A 21117-nucleotide genomic window follows, 5' to 3' on the forward strand; every position below is an offset into this window, starting at 1 on the left:
GAGCCCCAGAGAGCTGCTCCAGTCCGGGGGAAATGTCAGAGCTGCTCTGGCACGGGGGATCCCATGGGATGGGAGAGGAGCTGCCGCTTTGGGTTCAGCCCCAAATTTGGGGAATTCTCACTCCCTGGGAGCCAGGACAGGGCTGGGCCACGCCCAGGATTTCCCTGCGGACACACCCCAGTGGGAGAAAACCCAAAGGGGGGGGTGACCCCAAAGGAGTGGGATCATTCCCTGCCTGCCCCCCACAGAAAGTCCCGGAGAAGTGACCATTGTCCTGTTTTTCTTTAATAAAGATAGGAAGGATTTGTGTTCTCCTGTTAAGGCAAGGATCTGCTGCTGCTGCTCGGCTCCAGGGGGCAGCTCTGATTACACACACACACCAAAAAGAAAAAAAAAAAAGCGGAATTATACCTCAAACTAAAGGATTACATTTCAGAGACGATTCAGAATTAAAAAAAAAACAAACCACCAAACCCCCCAAAACAAACTCCGCACGGTTTCCCTCCGATTCCCCGTCCTGAGTCCAGTTCCACACCAGATTCTGAGGTACGAGACAATAAATTAAAAGTTCGTCCCAACTCAATGCGACGTCTTCTTCACCACCTTCCCGAATTTGGCATCGAGTCCAAGGCCTGGGGGAAGAAAAACGCCAGGTTTGGGTCCTTTCAAACCAGCAGGAAAATGGGAATTTCGGGAAAAACCAGCTGAGTATCCCCACATTTACCCATGGAACGAGCTGGGCTAAGGATACACCCAGACAAAACCTCTGCCCAGTAAAAAAGTCAGACCAAATCACTGTTCTGTGAAATAAAAAAAATATAGCCTTTGCCTTGAAAATGACTTGTCTTAAAAGAACACCCCAAAACATCCATAACCCACACGCAGCTTAGGAAAGATGCCAATAAAACCCCACTATATATATATACTATATACACATATATCTATATGCTATACATATAATGTGTGTGACCAATATATAACCCATACAGTCTGGTTTTGTTTGTTAAATTTAGTGGAGTGGGTTTTTTTAGTTGTGAGACAGGATTAGGAGGAAAGCAGTGTAGGTTTAAATTTAAAGGTATATTAATAAATACTAAATATATGGTATATACTGAAAGGTAAAGTAATATCTACTCAATATATAATATCCACCAGAAGGTAAATTAATACACGCTAAAGGAAGAAAATGGGAATTTTCTTTAAAAATTTTCATTTCGTTCATTTAACTTCTAAAACTTTTAATATATATACATATTTTATATATGTTATATATATACTATATATATTATAAATGGTATATGTATCTTATATATATTGTATATACTTACATATTTACTATAAATATATATACATATAAATATATACATATACACATATATATACACACACATTCTATATATACACTATATATATATATATATATATACATATATATAAAACTAATATATAATATATAGTATATACTAGAAGGTGTATTATTATATTCCCCCTGGATTGTGGCCCCAAAACTCACCCAGGAAGACGAGCACGGTGTCCACCCACTGCAAGGGGCTGATCAATATTTATAATTTATATTTATAATAACTATTATTATTTATCCTCAGCCTGTCCCCAGGGCAGGGACCCCCTGGATTGTCCCCAAACTCACCCAGGAAGACGAGCACGGTGCCCACCCACTGCAGGGGGCTGATCAATATTTATAATTTATATTTATAATAACTATTATTATTTATCCTCAGCCTGTCCCCAGGGCAGGGACCCCCTGGATTGTCCCCAAACTCACCCAGGAAGACGAGCACGGTGCCCACCCACTGCAGGGGGCTGATGGGGTTGGCGAAGAGCACCACCGAGGCCAGGATGGTGAAGAACTTGCGCGTGGTGGTGATGATGGAGCACGTCAGGGGCCCGAAGTACACCACGGTCATGAAGATGAAACTCTGCCAGGGGACAGCACAGACCGGCCAGCGTCACTGCCGCCGGCCCGGGACACGCCGGGAATTCCGGCCAGGGGATCCCAGCCCCGAGCCCGGGGCACCCACCTGGCCCAGGGCGCTGGTGAGGCCGAAGAGGAGGATGTTGGAGATGACGCTGGGATAACGCTCCGTGAAACTCAGGAACTCCCAGAGCTCCCCCGTGAACAGGATCCCTGAAAAACCAGCCTGGAGTCAGCAAACCCTGCCAGGACCTGTGGGGTCAGCAAACCCTGCCAGGACCTGTGGGGTCAGCACAGGACCTGTGGGGTCAGCAAACCCTGCCAGGACCTGTGGGGTCAGAGCCCCCAAACAGGGAGTGAACCCCGCAGACAGCAGCAGGGACCAGCAGCAGGGCAGGAACCGCCCTCGTGGTTAATTAATGAGAGAAATCATTAAGTGGGCTCAAAGTCCAACACGACAGTGCCCGGCGGTGAAGCAGGAACTGCCGCCGGCTCCTGGAGCGGTTTGGGCTGCAGAAGGGACCCCAAGTCTCCTGAGTGCCACGTTTGGTGCGGGTTTAACGCAGACAGTGAAGAGCAGCTGGTGATCCCCTTCAAACTGCCAACCAAAACTGCCGGCTGCACGCAGGAATGCGTTGGCTTTTAATAGTTTCGTTTTCTTTTTCTTTCCCTTACTGTGTATTAACAACCCATCTGTTTGCTTTTAAGTCAAACCTATTTCACCCTTTTTCCTCCCAAAATCCCATCTCCCAGCCAGCAAACAAAAGTCAACAAAGGAAAAACCACCATGTGAATAACACATTGACCAAAAAAAATCCCCAGAATTCACACCAAAACCAAGAACCCCTGGGCGCAGAGTTCTCCAATCCCAGAATTCACACCAAAACCAAGAACCCCCGGGCGCAGAGTTCTCCAACCCCAGAATTCACACCAAAGCCAAGAACCCCGGGCGCAGAGTTCTCCAATCCCAGAATTCACACCAAAGCCAAGAACCCCGGGCGCAGAGTTCTCCAATCCCAGAATTCACACCAAAGCCAAGAACCCCGGGCGCAGAGTTCTCCAACCCCAGAATTCACACCAAAACCAAGAACCCTGGGCGCAGGGTTCTCCAACCCCAGAATTCACACCAAAGCCAAGAACTCCGGGCCCAGAGCTCCCCAGGGCCGTTTCTGGCCGCTGCCTCCCTGCCCAGGTCCTCACCTGCCCCCAGGAAGAGCGTGGACCAGAGGTTGACGTTGAGCATCATGTGGTTGGAGCCCGTCTGGTAATGAGCCCTCATGTGGTCCTGGGACACGCCCGTGAGCCCGTCCAGGGTCAGAGACAGCAGCTGGGGACACACAGACACACACGGACAGACAGACACACAGGGGACACAGAGACAGACAGACACACAGGGGACACACGGACAGACAGGCAGACAGGGGACACACGGACAGACAGACAGACAGACACTCAGACAAAGAGACAGACAGACAGGGGACACACAGACAGACAGACAGGGGACACACAGACAGGGGACACACAGGGACACGGGATTTATCCCAGGTGAGGGCTAAATCCCACCTGAGCCCCCAGGATTTCTCCCAGGTGTAAATCCCACTGGAGAGCCCAGAGTTTATCGCAGGTGAGCAGCAAACCCTACCTGAGTTACACCCCGGGGCCCCTCCCAGGTGTGACCCCAGCCCTGGGGGTCCCGGGGGGGTTCCTGGGGGGTCCCTGGGGCTCCCACACTCACCAGCAGCAGCTCCCCGTAGCCAAAGACGTGCTCAGGCTCCGCTGCCCCTTTCTTGGGCTTGTAGAGGAACAGGGCCACCCCCGCCACGATCAGCAGCACGCACAGGTACTTGGCTGGGGGGTACCTCTTCCTCAGCAGGGTCACCCCCAGCAGCATCACTGGGGAGAGGTCAGAAACTGCTCCCAAAATCCATCACAGGAATTAAATCCCTGAAAATTCACCCCCAGGAGCAGCAATGGGAGAGGGGAGGTCAGAAACTGCTCCCAAAATCCACCCACAGGAGTTAAATCCCTACGAACCCATTCCCAAACCCCGGCTGGGGAGGAGGAACACCCCGAAGTGATCCCAGGGCCCCGGGATGGCTCAGACAGGGGCGGGGGAACCCTCAGGGAAATCCGGGAATTCTCACCTGGGATGGGCTTACAGGACTTGCCCAGGACCTGGGGAGGGAAGGCGGCTGTCAGTGACGCCAAATGTCCCCAGACGACACTGAGCCGTGGCAGCTCAGCCCCTGCCCCGAACGGAATTCCCTCATTTCCCTCCCAGTGAGCAATTCCCAAATTCCCAAAGCCGTTCCCGGGATCTCTGTCCCCTGTCTGAGCTCAGCCCCTGCCCGCAGTGACACCAGAGCGACCCCAGGACGAGGAGAGGCAGGGCTGGTGTCCCCTCAGTGTCACAGCCAGTGTCACAGCCAGTGTCCCCCGTGTCCCCTCAGTGTCACAGCCAGTGTCCCCCGTGTCCCCTCAGTGTCACAGCCAAGGTCCCCCGTGTCCTCCTGGTATCCCGTGTCCCCTCAGTATCCTCAGTGTTCCCCTGGGTGTCCCCTGGTGTCCCTGTGTCCCCTGGGTGTCCCCATGTCCCCTGGGTGTCCCCCGGGTGTCCCCTGGGTGTCCCTGTGTCCCCATGTCCCCTGGGTGTCCCCTGGGTGTCCCTGTGTCCCCCTGGTGTCCCCTGGTGTCCCCAAGTCCCCAGGTGTCCCCATGTCCCCGGGTGTCCCCGTGTCCCCTGGTGTCCCCCGGGTGTCCCCTGGTGTCCCCATGTCCCCCGGGTGTCCCCGAGTCCCCCGGGTGTCCCTGTGACCCCTGGTGTCCCCATGTCCCCTGGGTGTCCCTGTGACCCCTGGTGTCCCCGTGTCCCCATGTCCACTGGTGCCCCCCGGGTCCCCGGGTGTCCCCTGGTGTCCCCATGTCCCCGGGTGTCCCCTGGGTGTCCCCACGTCCCCCGGGTGTCCCCGAGTCCCCCGGGTGTCCCTGTGACCCCTGGTGTCCCCATGTCCCCTGGGTGTCCCCGTGTCCCCTGGGTGTCCCCCGGGTGTCCCCGGGTGTCCCCGTGTCACCTGGGTGGGGTAGCTGACGAACTGCAGGGCGGAGTTGCTGGACACCATGGCGCCCAGGTAGGACAGGGAGCACGCCCCGTAGAGCCAGCGCCGCGTGCGGTCCGGCCGCGCCGCCTCCGTCAGCCGGATCACTGCGGGGACAGCGAGGGGACGGGCTCGGGGACGGGCTCGGGGACGGGCTCGGGGACGGGCTCGGGGACGGGGACGGCGGCGGGGACAGCTGGGGCCCCCCGGCACTCACGGAGTTTGGCGAAGGCGGCGTTGATGACGCACTGGATGAACACGAGGGTCAGCGCGAACCTGAACTGCTCCTGCTGCGCGCCCTGCCCGTAACGGCCGCGGGTGCTGCGGGACGGGAACGGCACAGAGGGACAGGAGTGGTGACACCGGGGACAGGAGCGGGGACACCGGGGACAGGAGCGGGGACACCGGGGCACAGAGGGACAGGAGTGGTGACACCGGGGACAGGAGCGGGGACACCGGGGCACAGAGGGACAGGAGTGGTGACACCGGGGACAGGAGCGGGGACACCGGGGACAGGAGCGGGGACACCGGGGCACAGAGGGACAGGAGTGGTGACACCGGGGACAGGAGCGGGGACACCGGGGCACAGAGGGACAGGAGTGGTGACACCGGGGACAGGAGCGGGGACACCGGGGACAGGAGCGGGGACACCGGGGCACAGAGGGACAGGAGTGGTGACACCGGGGACAGGAGCGGGGACACCGGGGCACAGAGGGACAGGAGTGGTGACACCGGGGACAGGAGCGGGGACACCGGGGCACAGAGGGACAGGAGTGGTGACACCGGGGACAGGAGCGGGGACACCGGGGCACAGAGGGACAGGAGTGGTGACACCGGGGACAGGAGCGGGGACACCGGGGTCAGGAGCGGGGACACCGGGGCACAGAGGGACAGGAGTGGTGACACCGGGGACAGGAGCGGGGACACCGGGGACAGGAGCCGGGACACCGGGGCACAGAGGGACAGGAGCGGTGACATCGGGGACAGGAGCGGGGACACAAGGGACAGGAGCGGTGACACCGGGGACAGGAGCGGGGACACCGGGGCACAGAGGGACAGGAGCGGGGACACCGGGGACAGGAGCGGGGACATCGGGGACAGGAGCGGGGACACCGGGGCACAGAGGGACAGGAGCGGTGACACCGGGGACAGGAGCGGGGACACAAGGGACAGGAGCGGTGACACCGGGGACAGGAGCGGGGACACCGGGGCACAGAGGGACAGGAGCGGTGACATCGGGGCACAGAGGGACAGGAGCGGGGACACAAGGGACAGGACCGGGGACACCGGGGACACAGCGGGACAGGACCGGGGACACAGAGGGACAGGACCGGGGACACAGCGAGACAAGCAGCGGTCACACCGAGGACAGAGCCCCGGGCACGGGAAGGAGCCCCGGGCGCGGCTCTGCCCTGGTCCGTCCCCTCCAGAGCCGCCAGCCGCGGGTGTTCCCCGGCCCGGAGTCCCTCACCGGTGTCCCCGGCAGCGCCGTTAGTCCCGAGCCCCTCCCCGCCCGCCGTCCCCGGTCCCTGTGGCGCTGTGGCGCCGGTGTCCCTCACATGCTCTCCTGCAGGATGCCGTAGTAGAAGTAGCAGGCGAACACGCCGAGGAAGCAGACGGGCAGGCGGAGGCGCTCGGGCAGCGCCGGGGCCGCGCTCGTTCCCATGGCGGCGGCGGCGGCGGCGGGGCCGGGGCCGCTCAGCGCGGGCGGCACCTCCAGCGCCACATCCCGCGGCGCCCCGGGCGGCCTCATCGGCCCCGCCGCGCCCGCGCCGCCCCGCGCCGCCCGCCGCGCTGCCGGACCCGGCGCCAGGGGAAAAGCGGGAGAGAAGCTCTGGGGACGGCGTGAGGCCGGGCGGGGGATCCGGGAGGAGATCCCCGAACCGTCCCCGGGGCGGCGGCGGCCGCGGTTGGGGCGCGGTGGGGCGGGCGGGGCGCGGGGCGGTGCAGGCGGTGCCCCGGGCAGCCCAGCCTCGGGGGCCTTCGCGGTGCGCGGCGCGGGCAGGGGCGCCCCCAGATGTGGAGGGCGGCGATTGGCTGTAATGAGGGGGCGGGGCACAGGGGCGGGCTGTGATTGGTGGTTCTGGCGGAGGCGGTTCCGCCCAGTGCCGGTGACCCCGGGAGGGGCTTTGCCGGTTCTCCCGCCGGTCCGGGCCCGGTTCCGAGCTTAGGCTCGGGGCCGGTTCTGCCCTTCCTAAGGCCCCGTTCAGCCGCTCCCGCTGCTCCAAGCAGCGCCTGTAGGAGGTTCCCGGGCGCGGCGGGGCCGGGGAGCAGCGGGTCAGGAAAGCCCTTTGGCCGGGGAGGGACGAGCCCCCGTCCCGGGCACTTTGCCCTTCGCAGTTCCTCCCATCCGTACGGGAATTCCAACACGATTCACAATCCCCGGGCGGGCTCCTTCCTGGCTCTCACACCCCACCTCCAGGGCGCTGCTCTCCTCCAAGGAGGAGCGGCCGGTGCTGGGATTCTCACACCACGGGGGAGCTCCGGGCGCTCGGCCCTGCCCGCCCTCACCACGGCGGCGCCGGTAACCGCGGGCCTCGTGCCCGTATCAAACATGGCGGCGCCCAAGGACGCTGCCCCGATCTAAGATGGCGGCGCGCGGCTTCACCGCCGGAGGCGCCCGCCCGGCCCCAAGATGGCGCGCGGTCACGTGACGGGGGGTGTGGGCCGCGTCCCGGCGGAAGCGTGAGGGACCGAGCGGGGAACGGCGGCCGGCGGCGGCGGGAGCGGGGCTGGCGCCGCCGGAGCAGACGTGCCGCAGGGCGGGGGACGCGGCTGTCACCACGGAGTCCGCCAGCGCCAACACCGCGGCGGCCACCGCCGCTTCGCGGGCCGCGGGTGCCGGGGAGCAGGCAAGCTCGCTGCCCCCGCCCAGGATGCAGCGCAGGAAGGTGAGCGCGGCCGGGAAGCGGGGCAGGCGCTCTGCGGAGAGATGGGCGAGCTCGGGCCGCCGCTTTTTACCCTTCCCCAGCCCTTCGACTCCCTCTCCGGCCTCAAAAACCTGGGCAAAAATAGCGGCCTGGAGCCCCCAGTGCCCGCACCCCGCGCTCTCTGATTGGCTGGAGCACGAGCAGGCCGCGCGCTGATTGGGCGCTCCGCCTGTCACTCATCACCCCAACGGCTCCCGTTCCCCCTCCCCCGCGCCGCTAGCGGGGCCCGCCCCTTGCCGTTTCCCACTGGCCACGCGCGCGGAGAGCTGGCTGCCTATTGGCCGTGTCTCTGTGCCGGGCTGGCCGCTGATTGGCTGCGGCTGCTGTCCATCCTCGCCCCCAACGGTCACCTCCCCGCGCCAGCCGCGTTCCTCCCTTCCCCCATCGCGCCGCGGCCCCCCCGCTTGGCGTTGCCGTGGGAGCAAGCCTCGCTCTGATTTGCCGCCGTTCGCTGTCAATCACGCTCGGCGGCGCCCCCTTTTTCCTCCTCGCGCTGCCATTGGTGCGCCTCCCTTCTGGCCCCGCCCAGGCGCGCTGTGATTGGCTGGGGCGGGCGCGGCTCCGCTGGGTGCAAAACAAAGCCCCCCCCGCCCCTCATGGCGGCCGCGCCCCCCCGCTCCCCTCACGGCGCCGCCATCGCGGCCCCCAGAGCCCCGGTGTCCCCTCACGGTGTCACCGTTAAACCCCGCCTGGGAGTTCAGTATAAGCCAGCAATGGGGGGGGGGGAAACAAAAATAAAGCTTGTAGGTTGAAGCGTGGCCGGTTTAACAGTGAGAAGTGAAGTAAAACGCTGGAATAGTGTTAAATAACCACGGTAACAGGAAGGGAAAAGAGCAAATATAGAATTGCTGACCGGTGCCGGACCCCCTTGTGACATCCAGGCTGCTCCTCCACTTTAATTCCCGATAATTCCTCCAGTTTGTGTACTGGGAACGGCACTGTGCTGGGGAGCGTCCCTTTGGCCGGTCAGAATCACACATCCCTTTTTCTTTGCTGGAAACTCCTCGGTGGCAGAGCAGGAGACACAAAAAAAAAGGGGAAAAAAGAGCCCCTGACGTGGGATAAAGCACACAGGTCACCCTTGCAGCTGGGAGGGTGGAGAATATGAGGCGTTCACCCCGTTTCTGTGGGGTTTTTAACCATGGAAGTGGAACATTTCGGGGTGTGCCGTTGCAGAGGAACGCGGGCAGCAGCTCGGACGGGACGGAGGACTCGGATTTCTCCACGGACCCCGAGCACACGGACAGCTCCGAGAGCGACGGCGCGTCCCGGAGGTCGGCCCGCGTCACCCGCTCCTCGGCCCGCCTCAGCCAGAGCTCGCAGGGTGAGGGGTCGCCTCCTGGAAACGGGGAAAGTCCTTCCTTAAACTGGGAAAGGCTGCTCCTTAAACCAGGAAAGGCTTCTCTTTAAACCGGGGAAAAGCTCTTCCTTAAACAGGGAAAGTCTTCTCTTTAAACCTGGAAAGGCTTCTCCTTAAACCAGGAAAGGCTTCTCTTTAAACCAGGAAAAAGCTCTTCCTAAACCAGGGAAAGGCTCCTCCTTAAACCAGGGAAAAGCTCTTCCTTATACTGGGAAAGGCTTCTCCTTAAACCGGGAAAAGGCTTCTCTTTAAACCAGGAAAAAGCTCTTCCTTAAACTGGGAAAGGCTCTTCCAGCCCCACACACAATCCCAGCTGCAGCTCCACACCACAAGCACCCAATCCTGCTGTTCCCGAGGGTTCTTATCTAAATCCTGCTGGTTCTTATCTAAACTGAGGGCTCTCCACTTCCCCAGCTGGGAGCTGGCCGCTAATTACGGCTTAATTAAGCTGTTAAACCTGGAGAAAGCTGCTGTTACTGCACATTGCTCCGAGTGTCCTGAGGTTTTATCAGGCAGGGCCAGAGCGGGGTGACACGGGCAGGACAGAGCCGCAGGGCTTTGGGGGTCCCTGTGGGTGCTGTGGTGTCCCCATGGTGTCACTGCGGTGTCCCCATGGCTCCTATGGGGTCCCCGTGGTTCCTGTGGTGTCCCCATGTTGTTCCTGCAGTGTCCCCCTGATTCCCATGCTGTCCCCATGCCACCCCCCACTGTCCCTGTCCTTTCCCCGTGTCTAACGGTGCCCTCCCCGTGCCCAGACTCCAGCCCGGTGCGCGGCACGCCGGCGCTGGGCGCGGAGGAGCCGGTGTACTCCACGCGGAGGGTGACCCGCAGCCAGCAGCAGCCCGCCCCCGTCACCCCCAAAAAATACCCGCTGAGGCAGACGCGCTCCTCGGGCTCCGAGACCGAGCACGCCGTGGACTTCTCTGACAGAGGTGCGGGGGGTTTGGGGCAGAGGTGCATGGATTTTTGGGACGGGGTGGGATTTTTGGGACAGAGGTATGTGGATTTTTGGGACGGGGTGGGATTTTTGGGACAGAGGTACAGGGGAGGGGCAGGGAAACACCTGCTCCCGGGGTGGGAGGGGCTCTGCAGGGTCCCTGAGGTGACACAATGTCCCTGAGGTGACACAGTGCTGCCTGAGCCAAAAGGCTGTTCCAGCAGGGCTTTCCCTGCACCCCTGAGGTGTCCGGGGACCTCTGCCCCGTCCCCTCCCGTCCCACAGACACCAAGAACGCCGCGGACCAGGACGAGTCCCCTCCCCGCACGCCCACGGGCAACGCGCCCTCCTCCGAGTCCGACATCGACATCTCCAGCCCCAACGTGTCCCACGACGAGAGCGTGGCCAAGGACATGTCCCTGAAGGACTCGGGCAGCGACCTGTCCCACCGGCCCAAGCGCCGCCGCTTCCACGAGAGCTACAACTTCAACATGAAGTGTCCCACGCCGGGCTGCAACTCGCTGGGTAATCACGGCCCTGGGGGCATGAAAATCCCTTTTTCCAGTCCCAAGTTCCTCAGGATTCTGCTCTGTAATCACGGCCCTGGGGGCATGAAAATCCCTTTTTCCAGTCCCAGGTTCCTCAGGACCCTGCTCTGTAACCACACCTCTGGGGGGCTGAAAATCCCTTTTCCCACTCCTTTTCCCACTCCTTTTCCCACTCCCAGTTTCCTCAGGACTCTGCCTCCCCATGGTGACCTGATAGGTGGAGGCAGCCTAGGTCCAGTTGTCCTAAAATGGGATTTTAATAATGCACAAATAACAGTTCCTGGAGGAATTTTCTGCTGTTTCCTTTAGGTGTTTTTTGTTTTAGGGGGTGACAGGATAAGGAGGGTGGGCGCAGGTGTGGGAGGAAAAGGTTTGTGAGCAGGGAACTGTTGGGTTTTTTTGGGATTTCACTCCCAGATTATTGCATTCCTACCCCTGGCTGCTTTGGCTTAGCGTGCCATAGAGATTTCCTTCCCTTTTACACCTCCTCCTATCCCCGTGTCGGTGACCTGAGCCTGCTCCTGTGAGGGATCTGCCCACCCGGGAGGCTTTTCCCACCTCGTTGGGATCATTTGTCACCAGTTTTGTTGTTTTCCTGCCCCTTTGCAGGACACCTGACCGGGAAGCACGAGCGTCACTTCTCCATCTCGGGGTGTCCCCTCTACCACAACCTCTCGGCAGACGAGTGCAAGGTCAACCTAAAATGGGGTTTTACCTTCTGATTTGGGGTTTTTTTACCTTCTGGGTTGGGATTTTCCACCTCCTCCTTTGGGGTTTTCAGGGCAGAACGCCGAGTTCTGTGAGCAGAAAGCAGCTCACACGTGTGTGACGTGTTTGTGTGACACACCTGGGGGTTCCAGCACCCACCTGGGAGGGAAGGGGGGTGACAGGAGGTGACACCAGGTGTCTGCAGCCCTGACAGGGGAGTTTTGGCCTCCAGGTGCGGGCCCAGAGCCGGGACAAGCAGATCGAGGAGCGGATGCTGGCCCACAGGCAGGATGACAACAACAGGCACGCCACCAGGCACCAGGTGAGCGGGGACACCTCAGCTCCCTCCTCCACTTCCCTGAGGAGCTGCTGGGGCTCTCCTGACCCTGCCCAGCCGCCCTTCCAGCAGAGGAATCAATTCCTTGTGTCCCTGTCAGGCAGGGGAGAGCAGGGCCGTGTTCTCTGCGCCATCCTCCCCGTGTTTGGGATGTGCAGGGCCAGGGAATTCCTGCAGGATGACATTTCCCGGCCCCTGAGTCAGCTGGGAGCTGCTGCCAGCATTCCAGGGGGAGCTCGCCCTGTCCTGGGGTTGGAAGGGGGAATTTGAATTTCCTTCTTTGCATTCCTGCAGTGCCCTGTGATTAGCAGAAGAGGGTCTGGCTCCAAGCCCGTGGGGTGACAGCCAGGATGGGAATTCTGTGGGGTGGGCAGTGAAAGGGGGATCTTCGGAGGGGCTGGAAACCTCTCACGGTCCCAGCCCTGGGGTTTCTTTCAGGCCCCCACAGAGAGGCAGCTGAGGTACAAAGAGAAGGTGGCTGAGCTCAGGAAGAAGAGGAACTCCGGGCTGAGCAAGGAGCAGAAGGAGAAATACATGGTAAAAACCAGGGATTTTATATTTTCACCCTTTATATTTTCACCCTTTCATTTCCCCCCCCAACCCGGGGATGGAATCTCTGGCGCCAGAGCAGAACTCCAGCCTGCACTGAGCCCCCTCCCAGTCACCCCCAGCTGGAGAAGCTGCAGCACCCAGCAGCCTGGTGTCCTTTGGTTCCCCAGGAGCACAGGCAGACCTATGGCAACACCAGGGAGCCTCTGCTGGAGAACCTGACCAGCGAGTACGACCTGGAGCTGTTCCGCCGGGCTCAGGCCCGCGCCTCCGAGGACCTGGTGAGATCCCTGGGGCTCTGGGGGGCCCTGCCAGGCTCCGGGGGGCAGCACAGGGAGCTCCGGGCCTGCGCCATGAGTGCCAGCTGTGGTGTCCCCCCCTCATTGTCCCCGTGCTGTTATCTGGGAGTTTGAATTCACTGGGACTGGTGGAAATCCTACAGCTGGGCTGGCAGACACCTGTGAGCCTGGCTGTGGGGGTTTAAATTCGTTTGGGTTATTGGAAATCCTACAGCTGGGCTGGCAGACCCCTGTAAGGCTGGCTGTGGGAGTTTAAATTCGTTTGGGTTATTGGAAATCCTACAGCTGGGCTGGCAGACACCTGTGAGCCTGGCTGTGGGAGTTTAAATTCGTTTGTGTTATTGGAAATCCTACAGCTGGGCTGGCAGACACCTGTAAAGGTGGCTGTGGGGTCAGGGCAGCTTTGTTTCATAGGTTCAGCACCTCTGGGGTTTGTGGGGGCAGAGTTCAGCAGAGGTTTCTCTGTAGGACCCTCAGTGTGTCTGCTCCTCAGTGGTGCCCACTGCTGGATTTCATCGCTGCAGGAGCAGCTGGAGCTGAGCTCTGCCCTCAGGAATGCGAGGTGACATTCCAGGGGTGCTCCCAGGGGGACAATGACAGCTTTGAGGGCTGGGGACAACTAAAGCCACCTCAGCCTGGTGATGCCAGAGCTCCTGAGGAGCTTCCCGAAGCCACATCCCATTCCAGAGGGGGATCAAAGGGTGCTTTGATGCCGTCCCGGGGCTCCTGGGGTAAAGCCCAGGGCTGTGTCATGGAGCCACAGGACAAACTGGGCTGGAGAAGCCCTCTGAGGTCACTCAGTGCCACCCCTGACCTGACACCGCCCTGTCACCTGCTGCCACCTCCAGGGGCGGCGCCACTTCACCCAGGGCAGCCCCTTGCAGTCCCCAATGCCTCTTTTCTGGGGGGAAATTCCTCCTGTAGGGCCTGAACCTGCCCTGGCACAGCCTGGGGGCTTCAGCCCGTGTCCTCCTGAGCCCACCCTGGCTGCAGCCTCCTCTCATGGGTGTGGGGAACAATGGCAGATCCTTTTCTCCAGGACAGAAACAGCCCCAGCTCCCTCAGCTGCTCCCCACACCACTCGTGTCCTTCTCCCCAGGACAGAAACAGCCCCAGCTCCCTCAGCTGCTCCCCACACCACTTGTGTCCTTCTCTCCAGGACAGAAACAGCCCCAGCTCCCTTAGCTGCTCCCCACACCACTCGTGTCCTTCTCTCCAGGACAGAAACAGCCCCAGCTCCCTCAGCTGCTCCCCACACCACTCGTGTCCTTCTCTCCAGGACAGAAACAGCCCCAGCTCCCTCAGCTGCTCCCCACACCACTCGTGTCCTTCTCTCCAGGACAGAAACAGCCCCAGCTCCCTCAGCTGCTCCCCACACCACTCGTGTCCTTCTCTCCAGGACAGAAACAGCCCCAGCTCCCTCAGCTGCTCCCCACACCACTCGTGTCCTTCTCCCCAGGACAGAAACAGCCCCAGCTCCCTCAGCTGCTCCCCACACCACTCGTGTCCTTTTCTCCAGGACAGAAACAGCCCCAGCTCCCTCAGCTGCTCCCCACACCACTCGTGTCCTCTCCCTGTGGATCAGGGAGCGGAGAGGAGCTGTAGGGATTTAACAAAAATCGATGAATTTAGAAGACTCAGAGCACATTTCCTGCAGGAAAGCAAATCCCAATCCTCCTCCAGCTGCGGGAGCTCAGGACTTCTGGATAGCTAACTGGTGGCATTAATCAGGAGCTGTTAATTGTTCACATTAAGCCGTATTTATGTATTCTACAACCACTGTTCACACAGCCAGACTTTACTTGATTGGTGCCTCTGTCTCGGCCACACATTCAGCGTGCGCCTTTCAGGAAATGAGACTGGCTGCAGGAACCATCATTGCTTCGTGGCTTTCCTTTATCTGGTTCCTGCAGTCTTGGCATTCTGTTTCTCAGTGGTTTTTTTTGTTTTGTTTTGTTTTGTTTTATTTTATGTCTTTAGTAACTTTGACAAATTCCAGGTTCTGATAAGAATGACTGAAGGCAGCTTGGCTGGTGTAGGACACGAGAGGAGGATGAGAGGCTCCAAATGTTTCAGAAGGCAAAGGGCACAGAGAGAAGGCTTTTAATGTTTAATTCTTACTGCCTTTTATAAGGCGTTCCCAAACAGACTGAACGTGGCTGGTGAACAGGAACAGCACCTCCCCAATGCCATGGGTTAAACAGCAAAACAAAACCTGGAGAAAGGTTGTTTCAGGAGAGTTGTTGGCCAAGGTTGTTTTGAGGAGAAGCTTTCTTGAGAAACTTCTTCCTTGGGGAGGAAAAGTCAGCAGCTGCCAGCAGGGCTGAAATCTCTGAGACCCACAAACATCAGCCCCACAGGCTGGACCCTGTCCAGACACATTGCTGAATTTAAATTGATTTTTTTGGCTGATTCTGTGTTTTCCCCTGGGGTAGGAGAAGCTATGAGCCGGACACACTGCACCCAGCTGAATTTAAATTGATTTTTTGTTTGATTTTCTGCTTTCCCCGGGGCAGGAGAAGCTGAGGCTGCAGGGGCAGATCACCGAGGGCAGCAACATGATCAAGACGATCGCGTTCGGGCGCTACGAGCTGGACACGTGGTACCACTCGCCCTACCCCGAGGAGTACGCGCGCCTCGGCCGCCTCTACATGTGCGAGTTCTGCCTCAAGTACATGAAGAGCCAGACCATCCTGCGCCGCCACATGGTCAGGGCTGGGCCCGGGCAGGGCCGAGGGGAGGGCTGGGCTGGGGCTGATTCCTGAGGGGAACACTGTTCTGGCATCAGGAAGGGTTTATTCCCGCTGGGAATCCTGCTCTGGCACCACGGAGGGCTCATTCCTGCTTTGAATCCTGCTGTGGGACCAGAGAGGGGCTCAGTGCAGCTGGGAATGCTGCTGTGGGACTGGGGAGGGCTCATTCCCACTGGGAATGCTGCTGTGGATCACTGGGGACGGCCAGGCTGTGTGTCCCTGTCCCCAGGGCAGGGTGACAGCCCCCTGTGTGTGTCCCTGTCCCCAGGGCAGGGTGACAGCCCCCTGTGTGTGTCCCTGTCCCCAGGGCAGGGTGACAGCCCCAGGGCAGGGTGACAGCCCCTCTGTGTGTGTCCCTGTCCCCAGGGCAGGGTGACAGCCCCAGGGCAGGGTGACAGCCCCCTGTGTGTGTCCCTGTCCCCAGGGCAGGGTGACAGCCCCTCTGTGTGTGTCCCTGTCCCCAGGGCAGGGTGACAGCCCCAGGGCAGGGTGACAGCCCCTCTGTGTGTGTCCCTGTCCCCAGGGCAGGGTGACAGCCCCAGGGCAGGGTGACAGCCCCCTGTGTGTGTCCCTGTCCCCAGGGCAGGGTGACAGCCCCCTGTGTGTGTCCCTGTCCCCAGGGCAGGGTGACAGCCCCCTGTGTGTCCCTGTCACAGGCCAAGTGTGTCTGGAAGCACCCCCCGGGTGACGAGATCTACCGCAAGGGCTCCATCTCCGTCTTCGAGGTGGACGGCAAGAAGAACAAGGTGAGAGGGGCTGGGGGGGCCCTGGGGGGCCCTGGGGACCCTGATCACACCGTGGCTGCTGCAGCCGGGCCGTTCCTGGGGGGCTGCAATCTTCTTTGCTCCTGTTCGAGCCGGGATTAATAGACGCGAGATGCAGTTTTCGTGTTGGCACTCAGATGTTTGTTAATTCTTATCTCTGGTACAGGCTCACAGGCTGCGAGTTGTGGCTAGCAAAGTGAAAATGGCTCTGTCTCTAACTCTTTCCAAGGTCTTTAAAGGATAAATTGTCCAATTATGAGATGGCACCTAAATTATTTTTACTTTTGACCCAATAACCGACCACCCGTGGCCACAATGTGGATTTTTCTACCCAATTACAAAAAAAACCACCCAGATCCATGAAGAGGAAGGTGGAAAAGAAAGACTCAGCCTCTGCCCTAAAACCTAATATATATAAAATATATTTTATTATACTTGAAACCCTTCAACTCTGAGCTTTCCACCCTGTGCTATCACACACTTCTATCCAAACTCCACACCCACAATCCCGGTGCTGTCACTCAATTTTGGGAGCCTTTTCCACGGCCTCAGGTCAAATGCAGAGTTTGCCTGGGGGGGTCTCGGCACAGGAATCCCAAAATTCCCAGGGCTCCAGCACATTCCTGCAGGAGTTTCCTGCTGCCTTTCCTTGGGGCTTGTGTCTCACAGAGCAGAGCTGAGGGGCAGGTTCCGGGCTCAGCCATTTCCATCCCCCCTGGAATTGTTTCCTGCCCCAGCTGCTCTCTTTCCCCATCATTCCTCAGACGATTCTGAATTTTATTTATTATTTTGTTTCGCCCTTTTCCTGGCCACGTTTGGGCTGTCCCTCTGAAACCAACGCCTCCATCTCTTTCATTTTTTTTTATTTTTGTGGGGTTTTTTTTCTGTGCCCAGATCTACTGTCAGAACCTGTGCCTGCTGGCCAAGCTTTTCCTGGACCACAAAACCCTTTACTACGACGTGGAGCCTTTCCTGTTCTACGTCATGACAGAGGCTGACAACACCGGCTGCCACCTCATCGGGTATTTCTCCAAGGTCAGTGGGAAAGATTCATCCCACCCTCGCCAAAAGGGGATTTATTTCACCACTTTTCACCCCAAAACGGGATTTATTCATTGCCAGTCTGGGGATTTGCTGCTTTTGGGAGCAGGTAAAGGTCCAGGGGTTGTTGAGGCGTTGCTGGGGCTCCGCTGCTCCGTCTTTTCTCTTTCCCAGGAAAAAAATAAAAGCCCCAAAAATACCCTCCCAACCAGCTCCAAGGAAAAAAAGAAATTGGGAAGGAATGTGGAGAAAAATACATTAAAATAAATATTGGGGACACATTAAAATAAATGCATTAAAATAAATGCATTAAAATAAATGCATTAAAATAAATGCATTAAAATAAATGCATTAAAATAAATGCATTAAAATAAATACATTAAAATACTATAAAATAAATATTGGGGATACATAAAAATATTTGGGATATTTTAAAAAAATATCCCCAAAATATGGGGATGCATTAAAATAAAGACATTAAAAGACATTGAAATAAATACATTAAAACAAATACTTTCAAATAAATACACTCAAATAAATATTGGGCATAAAGTCAGCCCAGGGACATTCACCACGATTTTTTTTTAAAAATAAAACAATGAAATGAATAAAAAGAAAAAAATCCTGCTTTCTCTCCCCGTTTCCTCTGTGCTCTTCTTTCCAGGAGAAGAATTCCTTCCTCAACTACAACGTGTCCTGCATCCTGACCATGCCCCAGTACATGAGACAGGGCTATGGCAAAATGCTCATCGACTTCAGTGAGTGTGGGCAGGGAGATCCCAGGGGGGAAAAATCCCGGGATTTTCCGCCAGGAAACCTCACCTGCCACCTGCTGCTGCCTGAGCACCTTCCTGCCTCGTTTCTGAGCAGATTAAATTTTTTTTTTATTTTTTTAAACTTTTTTTTAGGCTATTTGCTGTCGAAAGTAGAAGAGAAAGTCGGTTCCCCGGAGCGTCCCCTCTCCGACCTGGGGCTCATCAGCTACAGGAGCTACTGGAAGGAAGTCCTGCTGAGGTACCTGCACAACTTCCAGGGCAAGGAGATCTCCATCAAAGGTGAGGCAGAGGAAAAAAAAAACCAATCCTCTTCCTCTCACACCTGGATTTATTGGGATTTCTTTCCTGATTTTTTTCCTCAGGGCGGAAAAAAATGAGCCGGGAGAGGGTGAATTGGCTTCTTTGTGAAAAAAAAAACACCCAAACAAAACAGATTTTAAAAAGGTTCAGCACAAAGCTTCATCCAGCTGTTGATTTTAACAAAAACAAACAAAAAAACCCATCTCCAGCTGCCAGTATTGAGGATATTTGGCCTTTTTTTATGGCATTTCTCTGCTGGGGTGTCCTGGGGCTGTGGGGCAAAGCAGGATTGCCTCTTGCACGGGGTTTGGCACAAGCCCCAAACCCTGCAGTGCTGCCTGTGCCTGCCCAGCCCCACGTCTCTGAGGGGTTCACACCAGACCGCTGCTGGATCCCGGGGCTTTGGGGCTGTCCCGGGGGCTCTGGGTGGGCAGGGATCAGCCAGGAGATCCCTGTGGGTCAGCCAGGAGATCCTGGGGGGCTTTGGGGCTGTTCTGGGGACTCTGACGCGGGCTCTGGTTGCAGAGATCAGCCAGGAGACGGCCGTGAACCCCGTGGACATCGTCAGCACCCTGCAGGCCCTGCAGATGCTCAAGTACTGGAAGGGCAAACACCTGGTCCTCAAGAGACAGGTGAGCCTGGGGGGATCTCCTTCCTCCTCCTTCCTCCTCCTCCTTCTTCCTCCCTCCTGCTTCCTCCTTCTCCTCCTTTTCCTGGCTGCTCTCAGGATCCCCCCTAACCCTCCCTGCCCTCCCCAGGACCTGATCGACGAGTGGATGGCCAAGGAGGCCAAGAGATCCAACAGCAACAAGACCATGGACCCCAGCTGCCTCAAGTGGACCCCTCCCAAGGGCACCTGAGCGTCCCCGGCCGCGTCCCCAGCCCGGGAGCGCCGCGGGGGCCGTGCTGCCGCGGTGTCCCCGGGGCGGGTCCCCTCCCCCCGCCCGTCTGTCCCCAACAAAGTTCTGAGGAACTCGGATGTCTCGGCCTCAGTGAGGCCGCCAGGACTGGAAGTGCGTGGGAGCTGCAGGGAGCCCGGGAGCTCTGCTGCCTGGGCCTGGCCCCGGCCCTGCTGGCCTCCTCCGTCCCCGCCGTCCCCTCCTGCAGCTTTCCCCCGAGCGCCCCGGCTTTGGGAAGCGGCTGGGAATGGTTTTTGCGGGGCGCCTTCGGCTCCCCCGGCGCCGCCGCCGCGGCTCGGACCCGCTCCCGCCCCGTTCCCCGTCGGAGATGGCTTTAGTGGGATCGTGTCCCCCCCCCGGTTCCAGCAGGTTTCCCTCGGATCCGGCGGGTCTCCACTTCGTTCCTGTCGTCGTAGAGCCGCACCTGCACCTCCTGCAGCCCACAGCTGGAGCACCTCTGGATTAGAGCCCCCCCCGCCCCACCCCGATTTTCCTGGTGTGTGTCTCGTGGAATCGCTGAGTTCCCTGTACATAAACAACCTGCTGAGTGTATCCCCCGGGAACGCGTGCGCTGGTTTTGTTTCTCCTGGAATTGCACGTCCCTTTGGATTGGAGTTTTGGGGTTTGGTTTTTGGGGGTTTTTTTCCCTCCAAAGGGTGAAGGAATCCAAAGTTTGGCCTTTTCCTGAGGAACTCTACAGGGTGTTCCAAAGGGAGCAGGAGGTGGGCTTCCCAAAGGGAACGGGCTGGTGATCCCAAAGGGAACAGGGGCTGGAGTTCCCAAAGGGAACAGGCTGAAATTCCCAAAAGGAGCAGGAGGTGAAGTTCCCAGAGGGAACAGGGGCTGGTGATCCCAAAGGGAACGGGCTGAAATTCCCAAAAGGAGCAGGGAAAGGAGGAAGAGGAGGGAGGCAATTCCATGCAGTGCCTTCAGCTGCTGCTGGTGTGACCCTCCATCCGGGGGACGGTCCCTGTGCCCCCCTCGCTGTCCCAATCCCGTGGGAAGAGCCGGAGCGGCCTCTCCGTGCTGCTCCCGGCCCGGGGCAGAGGCGATCCTATTTCTGGGCTCCTTCCCTGTCATTATCCCGGCCTTTCCTGCCCTCCCCGGCCCGGCCCACGCCGCCCCGAAACCACCAGAGGTGCAGGAAAAAAAGAAACCCACAAAAACAACCCAACCCCCAAAAAGCGGGAGGCAGGAGAAGGAAAAGAAAACATCCCCAGGAAACCGCAGCTGGATCCCAGCGGCTCCTGTGGCGTTCCCTCGGCCCCCGGGAGCTGCCGGGCCGGAGCTGAGCCCTCCCTGCAGGTCCGGGCAGCTGGAACAGCCCTGGATTTGGGATCGCGGGGCAGGGGGTGGTCTGGGGTGTTAAACCCCAGCCGTTCCCAGCCCCTGCCCTGGGCACGACGCTTCCCGCTGCCCCAGACCCCATCCTTGGACACTTCCAGGGGTGGAACTTCCACGTTTCCTCTGGAAAATCCACCCCAGCCCCTCGTCACCGCCGGCCCTTCCCGGTTCTCCCGGTTTGGGCACACCTGGAATTCCCTTTCCTGACCTGAGCAGGGAACTGGGAGCTTCTCCCACCTCTGGAATTCCCTTTCCTGACCTGAGCAGGGAACTGGGAGCTTCTCCCACCTCTGGAATTCCCTTTCCTGACCTGAGCAGGGAACTGGGAGCTTCTCCCACCTCTGGAGACCCAGCCTGACCTGAGCAGGATCCCAGGAAAAAAAAAAAAAAAAACAAACAAAAAAGGGATTTGGGGCAATTCCAGTGAATTCCTCACGAGCCAAACTTCCGGGGAAATGTCAGAGAGGGAAAATTATTTTATTTTATTTTTTTTCCCGAGGTTTTCCAGCAGGGCCTGGATCGCCGGGAAGGGCAGCAGAGGGTG

General features: G+C 58.5%; 2 protein-coding genes across 4 annotated transcripts; one reads left to right on the forward strand and one right to left on the reverse strand.

Annotated features, from left to right (window-relative positions):
* Nucleotides 1-267: 267 nt before the first annotated feature.
* Nucleotides 268-6781, reverse strand: SLC35B1 (solute carrier family 35 member B1). The gene is made up of 9 exons (XM_066205108.1): nt 6588-6781; nt 5246-5349; nt 5005-5135; nt 4078-4108; nt 3669-3826; nt 3134-3260; nt 2040-2146; nt 1784-1937; nt 268-632 (listed from the first exon to the last, which is right to left on the reverse strand). Exons 1-9 carry the CDS (start codon nt 6779-6781, stop codon nt 580-582), a joined length of 1059 nt encoding a protein of 352 aa, XP_066061205.1. The 3' UTR covers nt 268-579.
* Nucleotides 6782-7822: 1041 nt separating this feature from the next.
* On the forward strand, nt 7823-19781 carry KAT7 (lysine acetyltransferase 7). Of its 3 annotated transcripts, XM_066205098.1 has the most exons (15): nt 7823-7919; nt 9135-9282; nt 10074-10250; nt 10541-10780; nt 11413-11495; nt 11744-11833; nt 12287-12385; nt 12568-12678; nt 15213-15404; nt 16106-16195; nt 17108-17248; nt 17919-18012; nt 18163-18309; nt 18856-18962; nt 19089-19781. In XM_066205098.1, the coding sequence occupies exons 1-15, from the start codon at nt 7905-7907 to the stop codon at nt 19188-19190; spliced, it is 1836 nt and encodes a 611-aa protein (XP_066061195.1). In that variant the 5' UTR covers nt 7823-7904; the 3' UTR covers nt 19191-19781. The 3 variants fall into 3 exon arrangements, with proteins under 3 accessions (XP_066061195.1, XP_066061194.1, XP_066061196.1); XM_066205097.1 differs by lacking the exon at nt 7823-7919 and having other exon boundaries at nt 9048-9282; XM_066205099.1 differs by lacking the exon at nt 7823-7919 and having other exon boundaries at nt 9085-9232.
* Nucleotides 19782-21117: the final 1336 nt, after the last annotated feature.

This window comes from Chamaea fasciata, unplaced genomic scaffold (genome assembly GCF_029207755.1).
Source record: "Chamaea fasciata isolate MVZ Bird 193981 ecotype frontalis unplaced genomic scaffold, bChaFas1.0.hap1 SCAF_27, whole genome shotgun sequence".
Classification (NCBI taxonomy): Eukaryota; Metazoa; Chordata; class Aves; order Passeriformes; family Sylviidae; genus Chamaea; species Chamaea fasciata.